Source organism: Staurois parvus, unplaced genomic scaffold (assembly GCF_062004578.1).
Source record: "Staurois parvus isolate SC_StPar_1 unplaced genomic scaffold, SC_StPar_1.0 ptg001045l, whole genome shotgun sequence".
Classification (NCBI taxonomy): domain Eukaryota; kingdom Metazoa; phylum Chordata; class Amphibia; order Anura; family Ranidae; genus Staurois; species Staurois parvus.
Window position 1 is genome coordinate 6,250,001 of NW_028318841.1, and position 23,482 is coordinate 6,273,482.

The window sequence follows — 23,482 nt, forward strand, 5'->3', positions numbered from 1 at the left end:
AAACAGTGTCATTAACCCTGCCTGATGGGATACAGAACCCACCAAACCCCTCTCCACATCTCAATAACACAAGAGGGATATGTTCTGTAGTCCAGCACAGAAAAACAGTGCAGGGCTGAAACACTGCTTGGGAGCTCACTGTGGCAAAGGCCCTGTGTTGCTCCTATTTGTTTTTACCAGAATCAGGTATTTTTCTGTACATGCAGCTTTTCTTTTAAGAGAACACATGGAGAAATGTGCATTTCTTCAGATGTACTGATTTTTTTTTTTTAAATTTGGCTTCAGCGCCGAGGAAGGGGATACGTCCCTGAAACACGTCAGTGGGCCGACCGTACCACCAATCAGACACTCTACCATCATTGTGGGTCATCCTTTTGGCGTTTAGGCTTTTTCATGTACCGCATTTTAAGAGAATGTTTTTTTGTCTGCTTTCTTTTCAAATAAACCTTGGATAACGCACTAGGTGTTTGCGCCACCGGTGTGCTCCCTTCACAGTAAAATCTTCCAATAATTGATATTTCAGTTTTGGGTAGATTAATATGTAAAAATAAGCAGAGCAATTGTGCCCCACCCAGGAAAATAGTGAAAGTTACAATTATAGAGGCCAAAGTCTACAGGAAAGGTTTTAGCCTTTAGCAGGTATAACATGCATGGCTAGGAATTTGAAGCCTCTGAAATCACCCCATAAAATGTTTTCACAGTGTTCCTAAGTCTGCTGATCTAGTTCTCAGACGAGACTGAATCGGCTCTGCAGACTGAAAATGTACAGGAATGTTTACACTACATCACAATAGTCGGTAACCCTAACCCACTCAAGAACGCAGAAAGCCTTTAAGGAAAGGGGGTTATGTTAGGTGACTCGTGTCCCCTCTTAAATGCAAACACATGTGCCTTGTCTGGAAAAACATTTTCCTTCTCTCTACATGAGAAATCTGTTCACACCGGCACGTTTTCGTCACATCATACTCCGATGATCTCAGTTACCTAATGTTGACAGGCTAAAAGGGTTAAATAAGAAAAGTCAAAACAGCCTGAAGGAAAGCATGCCAAAGGCCTGCAGTTTAAATGAAAACTATATTGTGTGGACTCTGCAATCCAGTTGCAGGTGGTAGAGAGGAAAACAGTCATGACTTGGCTTCCTCCAAAGAATTTGAAATAGCCTGAACCACAGGATGCAAAAAAAAAAAAAAAAAAAAAAAAAGGGGGGGAAAAACAAATGATTCTACCATATAAAGGCACTCAATGAGCTAGGAATAGTTACAAAGCAAAACAAGCTTGGAGGGTTAGGAATCAACAGTGCAATCTAATGATCCTACATAAGGGTTGAAAATAGTCAAATAAATTAAAATGTTGAAGTATATGTGAACCCTCACCTTGTAAAACAACCCATTCAGTTTAAATTAGAAACGAAAGGCAAAACATTTGTGTATAGATCTAAAATAAATTATAAATACCTTTTTTCTTTTTTTATAAGTGATCACATACCCTTTGTCCTCAGCTGCATAAGGAGCTCAGAGAGAGAGGAAAAACAGCAGTATACCGATCTTCCCAGCAGTCAGAAAACTGCCTATGCTTCCATGCCTAGTGTAATCAGTTTTTAATAGAAAAGCAGAGGGACAGGAGGAACACCAGGAATTTCACACAAAGAAAGCAATACAAGGAGAGCAGGATCCTTTTTTTTTTTTTATACAAGTACATGGTACAGCAGGCACCTATCAGGATATCTACTTTAACTTAAGCTCCAGAAGCAAGGCAATGAAAAACAGACAGGGCATGATATCAAATTAGAAGAAAAGCAGGCTTACCCCAACATTTAGGAGAAGGGTAGGAAAAGAAAAAAACAAACAAACATTCATACATGCATCAATCCAATGCTGCAGCTGTCCTCTGCTGGCTCTACACGGAGGACTGAGCAATCAATGACCGCTGATCACTCAGTTTTCAGGTCTGCTCTGAGCACAGAGTGGTGACTGTCACCATTCTGTGCTAGGCCCTTTCCAGCGCTCACTGGAGCACCAGGCCATGAAGGAGGCAGGATTGGCTGGTTTAGGCTCTCAGCAGCTTGCTTCAAGCATCAGGGAGGATGCCGACGTTGTTGGGATCCCCGCAGAGGCTGGACCGGTTCTGTTTTGTCAGTCAACAGAGGGCTTTAGCCCGCTGTTGGCTGAATCTGGGTCACAGGAGTGTAGAATTAAGTACACTCCTGTGACCCAAAAGAGAAGTTTGGCCAAAACAGCTTAGACCAGGGGTCAGCAACCAGTAGATCGTTGTCTGGGCTTGCTGACCCGTTATCCCAGAGCACCAAACAGAGAGCAATCCAAAAGGATTACTTGTAAAGTTAGAGCTGTAGTAGAGAGCAAAAGCCGCATAAGTGAATGCCTCCTCTGTAGTGCTGGCTCCTGTCCCATGCTGAGTGATATCAACTGCACACCACTTCTTAACCCATCTAGCGGTCTCCAGAATGGTGCCAGTAGCAGGAAAGAAGAGATCTTCAGGTCAGTGTGAAGCAATACATTGGACATAATAGTATAGGGCTGCTTTCACACTGATCCTCTGTGGTTTACCCACACAACGGGTGCAATGCAGTGTACCTGTAGCTTTCCTGTGGGTTTGCTGCGCATAGCCTTCGACTTCTATTATATCCTGCGCGTTTGGTGCACTTTCTGAAAGCATACCAAAATTCCTGAATGCAGGTGTTTTGGTGCGCTTTCAGATTGCGCACCACACCTGCAGGATATAAATGTAAGTCTATGGCAAAGCGCAGTAAACCCAGGAAAGTCACAGATGCACTGTTCTGCACTCGCAGTGCAGGTAAACCACAGCACACCATTGTGAAAGCAGCCTTATAGGGGGCTTAAAACAGTAATGGTTTATTTAAATTTGCAGTTTGGAGGGTGGTAAAACCCCATAGTTAAGACATGTTTTCACCACCCCTGCCCCAACCACACCCCCTTTAGCTGCTGTGGCCAGGGGTGTACACATGTTGGAGCTGCAGCAGGAGTTACTCGCTCTATCATAGTTGGTGGGTGTAGCATCTGCCAAGCATGACCCATTCAAGTGACTGAGGCTATTCTGCAGGTGCCCTGCTACCTTGTGCAGTACAGCAAACAAGGAGTTAAAGCAGGCAGCATTGTGTTGCTCTCACCACCTGCTTTAACCCCTTGGACCCCGCAGAAGCACGCAATTTGGCTTGATTTACTTGAATGGGTCCGAGTGGCAGGTGGTAGTACCCACTAAGCAACAGGGGGTTTAATTTCTGCTGTGGCGGGTGTACACCTTTGGCTGCTGCCTCAGCAGAGAAACGAGGTAGGAATTGGGGGTGGTAAAACCCTGACTTAACAGCAGGGTTTTACCACTCCCCAACTTTACCTGTGAAGAAGTCCTAAGGGTGCCATTGCCAAGGGCTCATTCATAAGTGCAGCAGACACTGCTGTTCCTCTGAAAAGCAATCTGAGTGCGTTTGACAGGTGGTGAGGAGGCAATATGTTGCCTGCTCACCACCCGATATAAACCCATGATTGTCACGCAGTGCATGCGATTGTGACACGTTCGTACAGAAATTAGAGGTTTAAATCAGGTGTGAGGAGACGACCCTGTGGCTGGTGATCTTCAACTTATCCCATGTTGTTCAGGTAGCTCTCCACCTCTATAAGATTGCCTTCCCCTGGCTTAGGCCATACTTCTGCTTTGAGATGGCCATTTACCCATAGATTTCTTTGGTTCGGCCTGTGGGACGAGCAAAAAAAAAAAAATCTAACAGATTCCACTATCCACACTAAACAGAGCAAGTGACCATTTTCCCGCTGCGACTACTGTATTCTGACAGGTGCTGACAGGGTGACCCCGATTGAATTTCAAACACTTCATTAAGATATCAGATTAACTTTGCTTGGTCCATGGCCAGCTTTAATTTGCTAAAATGATGCATCTAAAACAATTGTAACTTCCCCCCCTTAAATTACTCTTTTTTTCCTGCTTTGTTGCCCTACTTTGGAGCAACTTTCTGTCTAGACAAATGCACTCCATCCTTAGCTTAAACAATGTCAATGGGCATTTTGGGGTACCCTTTACTAAGCAAGGTATAGAAAAATATCTAGTGTGTTAGATTGGTAGGATATGTTCACCAAGTCCCACAGCAGGTTCCATCACCTATACCAGGAAAATACTAAGCATTTCACCTCCCCTATAGGGGGCTGAATGGAGTGACAGCGGAATGGAGGAAACGAGAGTATATGCTGCTGGTGATGTGGGGAGTAAAGTGGCCCTTTTACATTACCCTACATGTGTAAAGGGGAAAAAAGTGGCATTAAAAGGTCACTAGATCACTGGTTTTCTACTTCCAAGTGAAAGCTGAAAATGAAAGGTGACCTTGGTAGCATTATACGCATCAGGAGCCAGGTTTCATCATTTATTTTACGTATGTACTTTGAGCATCTTTTATATTAATGACAGATTATGGGAAGAAGTGGAAAAGGAAGGGCAGCGCAAACCAACAAGGATGGGACACTGGAAAGGCATTTGCAATCTGAGGATGCGGCAGAAACCTACACATTAGCCCCATAGAGAGAACACATCCTGTAGAAACGGACAGCTGGGGTCAGTGCTCTATGCATGTTAGCAATGACACCAACTTTATTTGCTTCATTTTTTATAGGTCACTGGTACGGTTTTCTATGCTTGTTCAGCAACACATAGAACACATCACCATAATGAAAATAAATATTATTACAAAGCAGTAGCAATGTATTTTCCAGGGAAGGATTCACTGGCCCAGAAAATAGGTTTCTCAGCAAAAAAAAGTCTTTCTGGAAAATGTAACCTGCAGGCCGAATCATCGGCTGATCAATGTCTTGTTGCTCATCCTTCCATGAAGGCTTGTTACATTAATTATGCATGGTTTCTGACTCAAAATTGTAAATGATCACATATGGTTAAAGAATACCCTATTGTGTCATATGTAAAAACACTAACATAGAAGCAGCATTATATTTTTATGAAAATTCTCTTAATCTGTAAATTAGAAGTAATGTGAGCCAGGCTGTGAACAGAAGCATGAAGTTAAAGTGACCCTGTCAGAAGACCATCCACTTCAACAGCAATCTTCCCACAAGATTATATGTGAATTTAACATACTCCATTCATGTTTCTTACCTGCAAAAAACTCCTTTTGTATAGACATCCAAAAGTCCCAAGGCTGCAGCTGGGCATGAGGTCAGCAGTCTCAGAGCTGGCACTCAAGTGATACTCTATAGCAGCCTTTCTAAACCTTATTACCCCAGATGAACCTGTAAAATATATATTTTTCAGGTCCAAATGAATCCTTACTAAAAGAAATTAATTGTGGTCTATGAGGAAAAATGCCCCTAACATTGGTGATCAGTAGGAAGAATGCAACCCTTACAGTTGGCATCAGAATGCCACCATTACAGGCTGCTAAAATGATAAAATTGTGCCAACCTTTTGGTTTTGCCAAGTGGTGTTGGCCCAGGAACTATGCAGGCACCACAGAAGGAAGGACAATCAATCACAGCTCGATGAACCACTAGCAACCTCTGCGGGAACTCTGGGGTTCCACAACCCTAGCCTGAAAACAGCTGTATTATAGTATTCCTATTTTTTCCCCCTGCAGCAGCTAAAAAAAAATATTACGTAGGAAGGCAAGAGTGGGGCTGATAAGCTGGGCTAGCACAGATAGAAACTCGACACATTCAGAAGAGGAAAAGGCTATGATATGGCAGAAAGATGAAGAAATTGTGGCTGCGCAAGGGAGTCAACTCTTCCTGGAGTGGTGAAATTCACTATCAAGTTCAAGGGTATATTGCAAGCGACTAAATAATTGTTTAAATTATTATTCTTATACAGGATTTATATAGTGCCAACAGTTTGCTCAGCGCTTTACAATATAACAGGAGACAATACAGCAACAATACAGTTCAATACAAGAGGGATAGGAGGGCCCTGCTGCTTGGAGCTTACAAGCTTTAGGCAAATAAAGTCAAAACATTGCAAGAAAGTATTTAAAATTTCTGCACATCTACTTTCTACCAGCAATTTGTTAAAGCTGGTGAGAGGGTACCTTTAAATACAAGGAAGGCCCGAGATATGAACATCTGCCTGACAGCATGGCCCCACCTCCTTTATAAACCAAAATAAAGAGCAATATACAAACATACACTGCATTTTTGTGTGTGAAAAAAGCAGTAACAAAGTTGCAAATGTGGGCAGGAGCCTTGTTTGTCTGTTATAAAATGAATTAAATTAAAAAGGTAAGGCAAACAAATAGCACTGGCAACAAGATCACACTAAAGCCTAGGTAAAACAAACAACAAAAACATTTTAAAGTGTACAATGCCTTTATATAACACCAGAAAGGCCACTATAACAATTTACAGGATCATCATATGCAAGAGAATAGTATATAAGAGGTGGCACAGCAAAAGTAACCTAGTTGACATAGCTTCTAAACCAAGCTCAGTGGTCACAGCTAACCAAGAATTTGATATATCCTCTGCTTCTACCAATTCAGCAGTATTGGATATCCAAGAACTCAACTTTTCTGTGCTAAGAAATGTTTGATGATGCCCAAACCTAAGGATTAGTATACACTGGAAGAAAAAAAGTATAGAAAAATTGCTTGCATTCAAGATCAGATCAAGGCTAGTTCACCATGTGTTTGAGATAGGCTCACATTGACTTGTATGTACACAGAGAGAAAATGGTTAAGAAAAAAAAAAAAAAAAAAAAAATGTAGTCCTCATGCACACTGGATGTTTTTACAGCTGCTGTTTTTGGCATTTTTTCTACAGCTAGTAAACTCCCCAGCATGTTATCCTATATGTCCATGCATACATAGGCTTTAATCAGCGTTTTTTTGGCAGGTAGGTTTTTTGGCTGGAAAAAAAAAAACCCCGGAACTAGTGGGTTTCTAGAGGAGTTTTCTTTTAGCTGTAACAATGCTCTAACACTGGTAAATGTGGCAAAACAGTGTTTGATTTTTTTTTTTTTGGCAAAATATTAATAAACCACTAAACACAAAACGCGGCTAAACACTAATGCAAAACCACAAAAAAAAAAAAAAAAAAAAAAAAAAAAAGGAGGAAAACCATGTGTTTTTAACATGATTTATACCGCTAATGCTACTGGCATTTTTAAAACTCCCAGTGTGCATGAGAACTTAAAAGTAAAACACCAGAGGTTCTAGTACTTAATCTAATAATTATTTTTTATTACAGTTGTGTGTGTTTAGATTTTGCTTCTCACTTTTGTTCTGGTTACAACTAAGGGTTCATGTACACTGCAGCTGATAAACTCACATTTAGGAGCCGTTCAGCATTTTTTCAGCAGCCCCTGAACTCACCCCAATGTTTTCCTATGTGTCCACGTACACATCTTTGTTTAGTCATTTACAGGCATTTGAGTTTGCAGTCTTTTTTGAAGGCAGAAAACCTGCATTCAGCAGTCGATTTTATCAGCGTTGCAACCGCAAAATGCGGCAAATCGCATTTAAAGGCGTTTGCGTCTGAAAATCCTTAATTCTTCCAGTTCCCGATGCTGTTCAGAGCCTTTTTTCATCATGAAAAATGCATGCAAAGCATTTTCAAGGTACTCAGATGGACAAAACACTGAAAACAGGATGTTCCTACCAAGCTCGTCACACATTGTAATGACCAATTCACACCTCAGACCTCTCCCACCCTTGGAAACAAAAAGATATGTTAATGACCATTCACACCTCAAATTCCTCATGAAGACCCCCTGCCAGGTGACCTTAACCAGTTGCTGACCGCAGATAGCCGAACGACGGCTAAACTGCGGCCGGCCAGTTCTGAGTGGACGTCATATGACGTCCCCCCAGAACGCGCTCTCCTGCGCGCCCCAGGGGGCGCGCACCCGGCGATCTCCGTGATCGCCGTGTCCTACGGACACAGCTGATCACGAGATGTGGTAAAAGGCCGATCATACCGGCCTTTTACCACGTGATCAGCGGTGTCCAATGACACGCTGATCACAGGGAAATGCAAGTGCCGGTTCTCGGTTGGACTTTCCTCACGCTGTCAGATCGTGAGGAAAGTACTGCCGAGAACCGGCAGTTGTCAGAGCGAGGATCGGCACCGATCATCAGGGCCACTGATGATCAGTGCCCTGATGATCGGTGCCCAGCAGTGCCACCCACAAGTTCCGCCCACCTGTGCCCAGCAGTGCGCCCACTAGCTCCGCCCACCTGTGCCCAGCAGTGCACCCACCTGTGCCCAGCAGTGCACCCACCTGTGCCACTCTGCAGTGTCACACACCTGTGCCCAGAAGTGCCACCTACCTGTGCCCAGCAGTGCCACCCACCTGTGCCCACCCACCTGTGCCCACCAGTGCCACCCACCTGTGCCCAGCAGTGCCACCCACCTGTGCCCACCCAGCAGTGCAGCCCAGCAGTGCAGCCAGTCAGTGCCCAGCAGTTGTGCCAGTCCGTGCCATCTATCAGTACCCATCATCAGTGTCACCTATCAGTGCTGCCTATCAGTGCTGCATATTAGTGCCGCCTATCCGTGACACCTCATTAGTGCTGCCTATCAGTGCCGCCTATCCGTGCCACCTCATTAGTACTGCCTATCAGTGCCCTTTAGTGCTGCCTATCAGTGCCAATCAGTGCCGCCCATCAGTGCCGCCTCATCAACGCACATCAGTGAAGGAGAAAAAAATACCTGTTTGAAAAATTTTATAATAGAAACAAAAACTTTTTTTTTTTCAAATTTTTTGCACTTTTTTAATTTATAGCGCAAAAAGTAAAGCGCCCAGTGGCGATTAAAGACCACCAAAAGAAAGCTCTATTTGTGAGAAAAAAATTATCAAAATTTCATATGGGTACAATGTTGCATGACCAAGCAAATGTCAAAGTGCGGCAGCGCTGAAAGCTGAAAATTGGCCTGGTAAGGAAGGGGGTATAAGTGCCTGGTAGGCAAGTGGTTAATGACTCTCTCCAGCAGACACCTTCCCACCCTTGGAAACAAAAGAAATGTTAATGAGCAACTCACACCTAATTTTAACACCTACTGCTGTCTCTGTATTTCTCTGAAGCAGTCTGAAATAGTTAATAATTTACCACTTTTCAGTGCATTCTGGGCATTCGGGAGGTTCTCCTGTGCTTATCTTTAGAAAACACTTCTAAACACAAACGCGCATAAACGCATTATGCAAACGGAGCTAAACAGATGTTTTTTAACCTACGTTTAGCAGCAGTTTCCATTGTTCAGAAGAGTCCCATGTATTAGTGAGGGGAAATCTGACAGCAGTAAAAAGCTATGGGAGGTAACCCCTCCCTTGATCCATTTGTGGATAAAGTCTAGGAGATCAAAAAAGGATGGAGGACTTAACACATACTTAAAATACAACAGAATAGGTTGCAAGTCTTTAATAAGATCTGGTTTTATTGGCAGTTCACTTACACTGATGAGGGTAAACTTCTCTTAGCGGGACAGGACTAGGTCTTGTCCCATAAATAAGCCAGCCTCTCCATTTATTTCACACTTTTATCTCTCCTCTTTTGGGATTGTGCAAGATCCTCCCAAGTGGTTCTTTCCCATGCTTTCACTTCCCCACTCCCTGTCTTCTCAGACCACCCACTCAGTCTTCTTACTTCCTCTTCCTTTCATTATTTTTTTTTCAAATGCAACCACATCTACCTTCTGGTCAGACATCTTTAGTTCTACCCTTAATATAACTCCTCCCTTTCCCCTCTGCTCAACCTTTACACCCTTTGAGACTTCTGATAATTCAGCTATGCAGTCGGGGAAAGCTTGTATCCATTGATTAGAATTGACCTTTGGCTTTTAGCGCTTTTTGACTTGATGTTTGTCTTTACATGGTTTGCATTTCCTGGTATTGGATTACTCCTCTTGTCATTTAGCTTGCTTGTAATGACTCCTATGTGGAAAATACCAAGATGGAATGACCCTTTAGGTAAATCATCTCTCTTGGACTGTATGCTTATTGACAAAGAAAGAAAAGCTATGGGAGGTTCTAGTTTACCCTCCCTAGGATTCAGTTGTGTTCTCTCTCCAAAGCTAAAAAGAAAAAAAAAAAAAGGACTGGCTAGAGATAAACTGTACTTTAATTGGTCTGGAACCCAAAAGAATAAAAAACAAAAAAGTGAGACAAACCACTTTCCACTATCTAATAAGGAAATATTATAGCAAGGATGGATCACACTGAACTTCAACCAGAATGTCTGCTAGAACCATTTAGTTAATGTCCTGCCAACTTCAATAAACTCCTCAAGTATATTCAATCCCAGATTTCTCAGTGCCATGATATGACAGATACTTAGTGTTCTTTATTCCTTTGAGTCAGTTCCTGCCATGCCACAGAGCAAGAAAACAGTATGCATGTGGTTCCATTTATACTGTGTTCATCTCTCATTACACCCGGTCTTTCAGAACAGTGAAGGCAGCCTGAATAATGTGTGTGCAGCAAATGGATTTTCTATGCAAAAAAAACAACTATGCTAAAGCAATAGTCTGACTTGTTAGCTGAATTGATACACAGGAAATTACTGGATTGTTATTATGTGACTCACACAATAGGGCAGATTTACAGGCACATGCTTAAAATAGAATTCAGTTAGCTAGGCACAAGGAGATTACCTAACTTTACTTTGCATAGGACCCAAAAAGACTAAATTACTAACAGATTGCGCAAAATCTGAACTCAAATCCAGGGTCCCACATTTTCACACTTGGTCTCTGGCTTCCACACTGGTATTCACCAAACTGTCCATCCACAGTCCACATGCAAAATATTGATCTATATCCAGAGAGGCTGGTAGTGATAAAGTACAGCATACATACCACAGATTTCAGCCAGTCAATTAGAATGCAGCAGATATGCAACATAAGATTGAAAGAAAGACACACTCTGCCTGTCAGTTTTAGCTTTTGCAGTGTGGATGGAGTGAACAAGTTTCCCCTTGGTGTCTTCTTCAAGCAGCAGTAATTGAAAAGCAACAGGCAAATATAGACATATTCTTAATAAAAGGCAAGATATCAACAGTGCAACCACATCAGAAGATCCACCAACAGTGTGCATATTGGTTATGGAATTCTTGCCATCATTTCAAAAATGCAGCAATTATTTTATGCTTGCACCATTCAGGTTAGAGGTTTGTGACACTTGACATATTTCTTCTAGATCCAAGAAACTGTCAATGTCTACTCTTATTTAAAAGGTTAGTTCACTTTTATTTATTATGAAAAGGGGAACCAACAACCTTCACCCTACCCACTGACTCCCTGCTGTACTTACCTCCATGGGTGATGAGCTGACAGTAGTGGAGAACAAAAACAGAGCGCACCAACCTTGCGCATTCTCAGTAACCAGTTAGTGAGTTTATTGATTTAGGAGATATATTCACAAAAGTAGTAATAAAACAGGCATATAAAATCCAAAGGCACATCCTACAATAAGGAGACACATGCAAATCCCATCTGAAGGAGAAGCTCTCAGAGTGACGCGGACACGTTTCGAAGTGGGGGGGGGGGGTCCCTTCTTCATCAGAGCTAGTCAGACTGAGAAGGCCCTCTCCTATTCATATATATATATATATATATATATAGTTAATATGTGTGAGCCCTCCCTATAGTTACTGACTATATACAGTGAGGCAAAAAAGTATTTAGTCAGCCACCAATTGTGCAAGTTCTCCCACTTAAAAAGATGAGAGAGGCCTGTAATTGGCATCATAGGTAGACCTCAACTATGAGAGACAAAATGAGAAAAAAAATCCAGACAATCACATTGGCTGATTTGGAAAGAATTTATTTGCAAATTATGCATAAATAGGGATTTGGTCACCTACAAACAAGCAAGATTTCTGTCTCTCACAGACCTGTACCTTCTTCTTTAAGAGGCTCCTCTGTCCTGCACTCATTACCTGTATCAATGGCACCTGTTTGAACTTGTTATCAGTATAAAAGACACCTGTCCACAACCTCAAACAGTCACACTCCAAACTCCACTATGGTGAAGACCAAAGAGCTGTCAAAGGACACCAGAAACAAAATTGTAGCCCTGCATTAGGTTGGGAAGACTGAATCTGCAATAGGCAAGCAGCTTGGTGTGAACAAATCAACTGTGCGAGCAATAATTAGAAATTGGAAGACATACAAGACCACTGAATCTCCCTTGATCTGGGGCTCCACGCAAGATCTCACCCAGTGGGGTCAAAATGATCACAAGAACGGTGAGCAAAAATCCCAGGACCGCACGGGGGTACCTAGTGAATGACCTGCAGAAAGCTGGGACCAACGTAACAAAGGCTACCATCAGTAACACACTACGCCGCCAGGGACTCAGATCCTGCAGTGCCAGACGTGTCCCCCTGCTTAAGCCAGTACATGTCTGGACCCATCTGAAATTTGTTAGAGAGTATTTGGATGATCCAGAAGAGGATTGGGAGAATGTCATATGGTCAGATGAAACCAAAATAGAACTGTTTGGTAGAAACACAACTCGTCGTGTTTGGAGGAGAGAGAATGCTGAGTTGCATCCAAAGAACACCATACCTACTGTGAAGCATGGGGGTGGCAACATCATGCTTTGGGGCTGTTTCTCCGCAAAGGAACCAGGACGACTGATTCATGTCCAGGACAGAATGGATGGGGCCATGTATCGTGAAATTTTGAGTGCAAACCTCCTTCCATCAGCAAGGGCATTGAAGATGAAACATGGCTGGGTCTTCCAACATGACAATGATCCCAAACATACCGCACGGGCAACGAAGGAGTGGCTTCGTAAGAAGCATTTCAAGGTCCTGGAGTGGCCTAGCCAGTCTCCAGATCTCAAACCCATAGAAAACCTTTGGAGGGAGTTGAAAGTCTGTGTTGCCCAGCGACAGCCCCAAAACATCACTGCTCTAGAGGAGATCTGCATGGAGGAATGGGCCAACATACCAGCAACAGTGTGTGCCAACCTTGTGAAGACTTACAGGAAACGTTTGACCTCTGTCATTGCCAACAAAGGATATATAACAAAGTATTGAGATGAACTTTTGATATTGACCAAATACGTCTTTTCCACCATAATTTGCAAATAAATTCTTTCCAAATCAGCCAATGTGATTGTCTGGATTTTTTTTCTCATTTTGTCTCTCATAGTTGAGGTCTACCTATGATGCCAATTACAGGCCTCTCTCATCTTTTTAAGTGGGAAAACTTGCACAATTGGTGGCTGACTAAATACTTTTTTGCCCCACTGTATAGGAGAGGGCCTTCTCAGTCTGACTAGCTCTGATGAAGAAGGCACCTCCATTTGAAACGCATCACTCTGATAACTTCCCCTTCAGATGGTATTCACATGTGTCTCCTTATCATAGGATGTGCTTTTGGATTTTATATGCCTGTTTTATTACTACTTTTGTGAGTATAACTCCTAAACCAATAAATCTACTGTTTACTGAGGTAATGCACAAGGTTGGTACGCTCTGTTTTTGTTCTCCACTACAGTTTGTATCAAGCTTCCCCAGCTTTGTATTGGAGCTGCACAGCCTTTGACTGGTCTGGGACGAACTTCCATACACCCTTATACTATTGATCCATCAGCCCTCTACTGATCTGGGTTCCGGAGCGCAGGAGGTGTTGTATCTGTGTTCACACTTTGATGAGCTGTCAGTGCCCATACAGCTGATGCAGCAGTGTGAGGCTTTGAAATCCCCACTCCTTCTCCCCCTTCTTTCTGCAGGATTTCCAGGATGGATCAGAGCGATGCTCTATGCCATTGTTGGCCAACCATAATTGCTCTCCTGGAATCCATCTAGGAGGCCCTGCAGAAAGACGGGGAGAAGAGTGGGTATTTCAGATCCCCAGACAGCTACACTGGCAGCTTATTATGCATGGGGGTAATTGAAGTGAGGAATGCAGTTGGGGTGGGGAAGGTGTAAGGCAGGGTTTCACTGAACCCTAGGGTTCCTACAGAAGTTGCAAGGGGTTCCTTGAGCAATTTCTGCCTCTTACATAAGTTCTCAATGACACCATTGATCTTTTTAGCTATTTGTAAGGGGTAATTCTTTCAAGTGGTCAAAAGTGTAAGGAGAGTTCTTCCCATTGACCATTACACTAACATATCATGAGTTGTAGATATAGTAACCTTTAGAAGGCGTTCCCTGAGACTGTAAAGTTATCCTCTATGTTGAAAAGGTTGAGAAATGCTGCTGGAAAGTGTAGGGTGTTATCTAACTTTGCACTTTTACCAAGAACTAACTAGCCTGTAATTTTTTTTTTTTTTTACCAGCACCCTGACAAAGTTAGTTTACTTAGACCCTGAAACTTTGCTATAATATCACTAAAAGGGATAGAGAAGAGCAGAATTAGAAAGCCTGTCAAGTTTTTACTGCTGGATTCCCTCACTTTTGAGGGATTTCCTCTCACCTCCTGTTTTGGATATGGGACAAAGTTTTTGGAAATCTGATTTGATTGGACTGGTGAATGGTGGAGGAGATTGGACTGATGAATGGTGGAGCACCATTCCCCACAACAGCATCCATTGTTAGCCACTTCACCTGGTTCCACAGGTGGAGTGAGCAATAATCCTAGGGCCATAATTCATGATTAACTCGAAACCGATAACATGTAAAGGCTTTTAAAAGAGAAGTGCCAGAATGAAAAAAATAAAAAAAACATACATACTCCTCACCGAGATGGCTGCAGCATCGATCGAATGCTGCAGCTGTCTCCTGCCAGCTCCACTTCTCCACTGGTGACCGCTCAATTCTCGGGTCCGTTCTAAGCACAGAGCAGTGTCCATTAGTTATCACACTGTGCTTTTTCCGCTCTAACACTCACTGGAGCTCCAGACTGTGGAGGGGGCAGGAGCGGAGAGCGTCAACTTAAGGTCAGGCAAAGAGCTTTGGCCATACTTCTTTAAAGCATTACCTATGAAAACTTTTAGGCACTGTAGTTTTTCACAGTTTCATAGGACCATGAAACTTTGAGTCTTGACATGTTTAGTATCTATTTCCGCAACAGAGAGGCATCTTGTATATTGTAGCATAACATTGGGTATTATATTGTGTTTGTATGCAGTAAAATTAATTTTAGTATTTTTTGTCTTGAAAATTTGTTTAATAACTAGCTGTGCAATAAAAAAAATTCAACTGACATTTCATTCTCCAGGGTCTCTGCTTTATGAAAATATATAATGCTTGGGGTTCCAAGTAATTTTCTAGCAAAAATTTAAATTTTTAACATTGATGAAAAGTTTAAAAAATTGCTCAGGCGCAAAAGTGGTTAAACCTGAAGATTTTAAAAAAGAATTATGACCAAAATCCAGATACATTTTGATTCTAGAAAGATTTAAAAAAAACTCAAACAGACTACCTCCTGACCTGGTATGGCCCTAAACACAGTTTCTCACTTTGGACCCGGAATATAAATTGCCTAAAAAGGTGAGTTATTTCGCTAAATACAAACATTTCATATAGACTAGAGTCTAATCTTATTTCAAATCACAGAGACATCTATGATGCCTTTTAAAAAGTGTTGTCTAACAATCCACACACCTCAGGCTTGATAATCTTGCTATATTCTCAAATCCTTGTTAGGTCCATACCGCATCATGCTTACATGTGGAAATGGGAATCAGACCTCAACATCTCCCTTGACCTACAATGGCAACAAATGTGGGAAACTACGAATGTGTTCTCAGAACATAGTTGCACTAAAGTATAAATTGCTGTACCATTGGTTCTTTGTTCCAACTCAAGTTGTATGTTACACCCCAGGCCAAGTCAGGACCTGTTTTTAGGGCTGCACAAAACCAGGCACGTATGCTTGCATATGGTGGACCTGCCCAATTGTCCATGCTCTCTGGACCCATGTCTGAGTTAGAGCAAATACGCCTAGGAGGCAACCATTCTGATGATACAAAGTGTGGCATTGCTCAATTTGAAACCAGATGAACTCTCCAAGTGTCATTTTAGACTTATGATCCATATTCTCACACCCACCAAACAAGTTATAGCCAAAGCATGGCTAACTTACACCCTATCCTTACAAACTGTATAAGCGAAGATACACTGGACACTCGGAAATGATAAACTACAAAACTCACTAACATTATGCTCACAAAACCTGGAACCCATGGCTCTCAAAATGTATGCCCTCAGACTTTGAACATCATCTCCTAGACCTATGAATGGTCATTCCTTCAACTGATGAGCCACCATCTAACTTTCCATTTGTAACTGCACACTAGTTGTCACTGAGCTTCAGCCTTTAAGCCTGCTACTGATCAAATATTCATGTATTATATCATTCACATATGAAACTCTTTGACCTTTACCTAACCAGTGGCCTGAGAACCATGCCGATGCCCTATGTATCCTGTGCTGCTGTGTGCAATGTTGTGAAAACAATAAAAATTGACACAGAACAGTATGTCCAAAGTGTTTTTGATCATACGTCTCTAAAGGGTAACAAGAGCGTACGTACTTGTGATCTCTTGTGACCCAGAATCAGTTGACCGTTGGCTTATATCACAAAGTTGCTCCAGTCTCTGGAAGAATCCTAGTCATATTGTCAGGTTCCACCCTGTTGCCTGATCGACAGCTCTCAGCACGCGGCTGACAGCCAAAGCTAGCTGCATCCACCCCTTCCACAGCTTGGTGCTCCAGTGAGCACTGGAGGGGCAGAGCAGAGAGTACTGACTGACAGCTATACTCAGAGCTGACCAAAAACTGAGCAATCAGTGGTATTGTGTTTGCTCAGTTCTCGGGTCTTAGAGCCAGGAACAGCTGTAGCATGGAGGAGAGTACGTAATGTTTGCTTTTATTTCTTTTATTAGAAAAAAATAAATAAAATTACCCCAAACCTCTTGTTTAATGTTTATGAATGAATATGATAAAAGCGACATCATTTACATCTCATGAAGTATATCCTACATGCAGCTGGCTGTTGGTTATGGTAAAAATCTTCCCTTCAGTGATGCCGAACTCTGCTCACAACAGTGAATTCCAGCCCTACCTTGGCTGCAACAGTGATGGATCGTGCCACTAGCCCTTCCCTTCCACCTCACCACTCCATTCACAAACATCATGGTATTATTTTCACATAATGGAAGAAGCAAGGAGGTTGCTACTGCTGACTTTTCCATCTGTGAATGCTAGATGCCTGGCTGTCATATTGCATTTTGCTTCGATACTCTGAGTCACTAACCCAGAACTATGCAGGTAAGCAATGCTGCCTTTATTCTAACTCTCATGGTTGTTCTGGGTGGCTGACTCAAGGCATCGAGGCAATTCACATCAAGGAAATCAGCAACAGCAGCCCCATCTTTCTCACAGGAAAGGATTACTTTAAAAGTATGGACTGTATGCTTTGCAAGGTCATTCTGAACAGTGTGCTTGTTAAAACTGATTTCTAGCTATTCAGTTTTTCCTGTGTGCGCCGAAGGCTTTAGATACACAAGATTTGGGCACTATATCCGACTGCACTGCCCACAACTTTTCACGAACTGCACAAACCTCAAACATTCACTAGTGTATCCTCCAACAATTCTGCTGATAGTTTACAATCTTGTGATGATCACTGCAACCCACAATCATATACAAAACAAATAAACTGACTGATTTTCTGTTTACAAACCAAAATCAGTCAATTTACCCATGTAGCTTAGGATTTGATGGTCATTGCTTTTTTAAATTACCTTAACATACGAGGTTGGCTATTTTAGTAATGCTTAAAGTTGAACTTTTAGTGGTTTTCCCCTTGTAAGTAAAACATATATCCTTACATTTCCATACAAGGGGCAGACCAAAAAGGAATGACTACACAAAAGATTTTAATGGTGAACTCTAGACAGATATGACACACAAATGACGGCAGCTCTGTCTGCGCCAATTAAAGAGTATGTAAAACCAACATTTCATGTTCCCGATATGTGACTGCTGTATCATGTACTTGTAAGAAAAAAAAAAGTAAATGTATCCTGTTTTCTTTGTATATTGCTTCCCTTGTGTAAACCCTGGTGTTTCTGCCAGTTCATTTGCTTTCTTGTTAAAAACTGACCAGTCTAGGCTGGAGAGCACAGCATGGCCAGTTCTCTAGCTGTGCTTGGAACACTCTCCTTCAATTATCAGACTTGTCCTAAAATGCCAGCCCCCTGAAATGCCAGCCCCCTGCACAGCCTTTCACTGGCATGATTAGTGTACTGCTGTTTCTCCTCCCCTAGCTCTTCTTCAGCTGAGTACAGAAGGTTTGTCATCACTTATAAAAATACATAAACACTTTTTTCCTCGTGTGTTTTTTTTTTTTTATATCTAAAAACACAAATGTTTTGCCTTTCATTATTATTTTAAACTGAATGAGTTGGTTTACAAGAGGGAGAGGGGGGGTTACAAATAGTTTAATCATTCGATGTACTTCTTTCAATGCAAATAGCAGAATTGGTATGATTACCATCTCTTGCAATCCCCTTTAAATTAGCTCTCAGTCTGGGAGAGGAAGAGGTAGGACTGGGAGGTAGTGTGTTGCATGCATATGCTTTGGCAATTAAAATGCTGATTGGAGACAGCAGAGAGATGACATTAATCTGCTACTGATATTTCACTGGCCAAAACACTAGACGGGGTGGAGAGAGAAAAGACACCACTGTATTCCTTAACTGGCAGAGCTGTGTAAATGTAAGCTATAAATGGACAGAAGTACACATCCTTCAGCAAGTTAACAAGGTATATACTTTTATCTGTGTATTTATCCATTTGTCAGTGTTCAGTAACAATCTAAGAAATATTCACCTTATTTGTAACATCATTTTAATGAGCAGCAAATAGACTTGTAGACAAATTAAAAAGGAATGCTGCCCTCCACCCCACCTCCTCCACAGCAGGTGTGTCCAAGGAGATTTTTATGGATCCCAAAAAGACTTGCGTTTTGTTTTTTTTACCCAAAACAAAGATAACTTATTTGGAAGGTTTAATCATTTACACAACAGACATTTCAGATATAACATCACTGCCTAGGACATGAGAGTAACTATGTCCTTGAAACTCTTCACCATATTACACGTTTAAAAAAGGAGAAACAAAGCTTTAGATGGGAGTCTAGTCAGAATAGTAAGAGTCTCTCCATTTTACATACCGTTCTGTTCCAGAATTAATTCTCATGTGAAGAGGTTTCTTCCAAACCTCAAGAGCTACTACAACACCATAATAACAAACTGTTTGCGAACCAGAAAATAGAACTCTTGAAGACGTCAGCACACAAAAGTTGAAAAACAAAACAAACTGACTTACCAACTTTAGCAAAGGCCTCTCTTAGTTCTTCCAGCTCATCTTTGGAGATCTGTGTTGTGTGTGCCATTGTCCGTGGCAGCTAAACCCTTAAAAATAAAGCGAAACTAACATTAACATGCTTATGCTGCCCACATTGAAGACAGCATTAAAGGACTCAAAGCAAGATTTCTAATGCACTTCAGGCTTTCATATAGTACATGAAAATAAGAAAAAAAAAAATCCATGTTTCCTCTGTGATTGAGAACCTTCAGTGCAAAACAAGGAAGTGTCCTTATATCACCCAACTTCCCAGACTTAGCAAGACATGGAGCCAGTGTTACCAATTTGGCCCATATTTTCATCTGCTGAGTAATTCATGTGGATTAACCAATACCCAGTGACATTATATGGGCACCACTTTACCGAAGTTCCGACTATGGCATGCTATAGGCACCACTTTATCTGCAGTTCTGACTGGTGTCTCCTCAGCTTAGAATGATGTCTTGCTATTGCTTCAATGAACAGAAGACCTCTCTGTGTTAATATGCCAGAGTACAATGTTGTAAAAGATTTCAAGTTACTTAAAAAATATATATCTTCTAAAATTATGACAGACCTGAATGAGATGAAAGTAGACTGAGCATTACAAACTACAATGGCTGTTTCCCTGTAGCTCTCAGACTCTCATCGGAAAGAAAGCTCCTTTCTACTGCATAATTAAATGGCCGTCACTGCTCTGGACAACTAGGGTTTAGTTACTTGCATTAAATCAAATTCTGACAGCTTAATCAAAACACAAAAGAATGCATATAAAGTCCAAAGCATTATAATAAGCTGGAATGTACAATGGCATTGTATGTATTTCCCTAATGGTGCACCTAAAGCCAAAAACACTACTAGGAGTTTTAGAAATGCTGTAATAACTAGAAAGTTTTTGGGGTTTTTTTTCCTTTAATTTTGCTATGTCACAGCTGGAGAGGCTGGAATGCTCTATTTGTCCAAATTAACAGTTTTGACCAGAAAATGCATGCAGTGGGGGCCACCTGTTCCTGGGACAACTGTCAAAGGGGATTTCCTTTCAATCTGTAGAGTTTTTCCTGTCTCTGGAACATGAAGTGTGAGGAAATGTCCTCCAAACAGCAAAACAAAACAAAAACACAAAAAAAAAAAAAACCACGTTTTTTTGTACCTTTGCTGTTCTATCCCAAAGTTAAAAAAAAAAAAAAAAAAAGTTTTTTTTCCCAATGCAGCATGCCACAATGCCTTAGTGTGTTGGGAATCAATTCAAAATGAAGTGAGGGGAAACGTCCCCTAACAGCACACAGAAAGAAAACAAAAAAGAAGATTCCAGCAAAAAGTGTCAAGTATGGCTGTGGATTCAGGCTTGGTTCACATGTGTGGGTGAGGCTGCTGCAGATCCGTACGAAAATTCGTGCAGCCGCATCACCCGCACAGGAAAATGCGGACCCGCAGGTGGATGCCATTAATTCTAATGGCATGCTGCCCGCACTGGAAATCTCAACCGCACTGGGAACCAAGGTTCCCATGCGGGCTGCGGTTTCCAAAGAAGTGCAGGGACTTCTTCCCTGCGTGTCACAGGGTATGGGAGTCCATTCAAATGAATGGGCTCTTGTGCTGGCGCAAAAAGCGGCCCGCACGGCCGCATATATGTGAACCAGGTATCAAAGGCAATATTTTAAACAAAGGTAGATTTACTAAAACTGCTAAACTCAGAATCTACTGCAGCTGTGCGTGGTAGCCAATCAGCTTCTAACTTCAGCTTGTTCAATTAAAGCGGAGTTCCACCCAAAAGGGGAAGTTCCGCTTCAGAGATTGATCCCCAGTTCCCCATTAAGGATTGGCACCTTTGGGGGGGGGGGGGGGGTAATGGGTACCCGAATTTGATAGGTTCCCACTTCCGCTGCGATCGCCTAGGTGATCGGAAACGGAAATTGTCCTCCTACCCTTTTTCCCTGAAGACTTGTGGGACACATGACAGGTCCCAGAAGACGACGGGGCTATTCAGGAAGCCCTACTCAGGGCGCAGCGCTACTCGCACATGTGCAGTGGGCACCCAGCTGTGAAGCTGCAAGCTGTCACAGCCGGGTGCCCACAATGAAGATGCCGTCGCCTGGAATACAGGACAGCCGTTGAAACTGGCTGTGGTGGGGGCAACACGGGATCGTGGGACAGGTGATTGACTGTTTTTTTAAAAGTTTTTGTAGCTGCTGACTTAATTATTTTTTTTTTTTTCACAGAGTGAGTGGAACTCCGCTTTACGCTTTGGAAATAAAATCTGGAAACATATTGGTTTCTATGCAGATTTGCACCAGATATTGCACTTTACAGTTTTTGTAAAATAAACTCCATACTGTCCATTCAAACTTGTTGCTTCTTGTGTGTTGCACTAACAGATTGTGTCAAGTTTAAACAGCCCATTCATGTTGCATGGGCAGCCAACACACAGGAATAGAGAAAAAAATGGATCTGCATAATGTTTCAAATGCAGCGCACCACAAAGCACAACAGGGCGTTACAATGTGTTGTGGTGTGCTGCAATGCATGTGCATCAGAGCTGCACTGCCTTGGGATGCCTTGAAAATGGATGGTGCTGTAACACGTGTAATGTGCCTGTTCCTGCAACACACTGCACGTCAAAAGGTGTGTGTTTCAACCCCATTACTATTGCAGTAATTTCAAGGAAAAGAAATGCATTTTTTTTGGTTGTAAAAACTGTGGTCAGCTGCAGACTGAAAAAAAACAAGCATATTTTACAGGATTAAGTTACACACTGTAGCTACTATAAAATGTTAAATACATTTTTCCTGTAACTGTAGCTTTCTGTTAACATTAGAAACATAACTTACCCAAGTGCAACAGAATCCTTATAAAAATATCCTAGATGGTTTACGTTTCAGCCTGTAACAAAAAAAAAAAAAAAAAAAAAAAAAAAAAGTATGAAAATTAGGACAATGTTTTAAAAAAAATGTACAGATAAAACAGTGGTAACGTTTATTTTAACTAAAGCAATTATGTATCAAAACATGGAATAAATACTGCATATCAAATCAATACAGTTGTGTCAGTAGTCACCCTTCTAAGGCTCTGTGCACACAAGAGTTAAGCTCCTAAAAGCTACTAGAAGCTAAATAGTGTTATCCTTCTAGTTTTGGAGTTATTTGTAAAATTTTTCAAGCAGAAAAAAAAAAAAAAAAAAAAAAAAAAACCTCAAAAACACTAAAATGGTCCTAAACAAACACTGCTAAATGCTGCTAAAAACACTCCAAACAGCTTTTATTCTAGGTGTACTGTAAAAACTCAAATAAAATGCTAACGCTACTAAAAACCGCTATTACCAGTGTTTTATTATCCAGCGTTTGAGCTTAAAAAAAACAAACAAAAAAAAACAGATACAGATAAATGGATCAGTCCACCTAAATCTGATATTTCAGCTTTTGGGAATTGGAAACTTGAACCAACTTGTTGATTGCTCTTGCAGGGACTCAGGTGGGGATATCCCAGAATTCTGAGTCTGTGCACTAAAATTCTACATTTTAGATACTGATCTACTCTTGGATTGATCATAGTAATCCAACCAACTGGTAAACATAGGGAACTTTGGGGGTCAAAACATTTCCCAGAAAAAAAACATGCAATTTAATTATAAAACAAAATGGTATTCGGTCACTGAGTCACCATTAAATAAATAACTGGGTGTGGTCCTCTAACCCAAACCTATGAAACAAAACCAAATTTGGGGGGTTAGGACATAGATGTCCTTTCCCTAATAGGAGTTACCACGCAGGGCATGTAAAATGAACAGTTTGATAGTTTAAAACAAAGTATCAAACACTAGAAAAATATATATTCTCCACCTTCCAAAATTAATAACTATGTTGTCATAACATACAAAGTCTGAACACAGCCATATATATACTACCAGGTCATGTCAGCCATGAGCAGTCATTAAGATGACCGTATCTATCCCAATAGAGCATCTGATGTTACAAACACGGCTGCACCTCACAAAAAAGCCAAATATTGGCAATAATGAGTTTAGCACTTAACCCACATTACCCCAAGATGTTGACACTTTCCCCGCCAGTGTAATTAGTACAGTGACAGTATTATCACTGAATTGGTGTCACTGGCAGTGTGAGTGTCAGATTGTCTGCAGCACTATCCCGGGCGCACTGTAAGTCTCTGCTCACCACCATTACTTGTATAAAA

General features: G+C 41.6%; 1 protein-coding gene across 5 annotated transcripts in view; it reads right to left on the reverse strand.

Annotated features, from left to right (window-relative positions):
- The window catches only part of PLS3 (plastin 3), a 152,284-nt gene that overhangs the window by 49,966 nt on the left and 78,836 nt on the right, over positions 1 to 23,482 (reverse strand). For 3 of the 5 annotated variants that reach the window (XM_089657976.1, XM_089657972.1, XM_089657973.1), the window contains exons 2-3: positions 22,120 to 22,171; positions 19,274 to 19,359 (exon numbers count right to left, since the gene is read on the reverse strand). In XM_089657976.1, coding sequence (XP_089514102.1) covers positions 19,274 to 19,340 — 67 coding nt within the window. In that variant the 5' untranslated portion in view covers positions 19,341 to 19,359; positions 22,120 to 22,171. Of the gene's footprint in view, positions 1 to 19,273; positions 19,378 to 22,119; positions 22,172 to 23,482 lie in introns of all 5 variants that reach the window. The other 2 variants (XM_089657974.1, XM_089657975.1) reach the window with 1 other exon arrangement.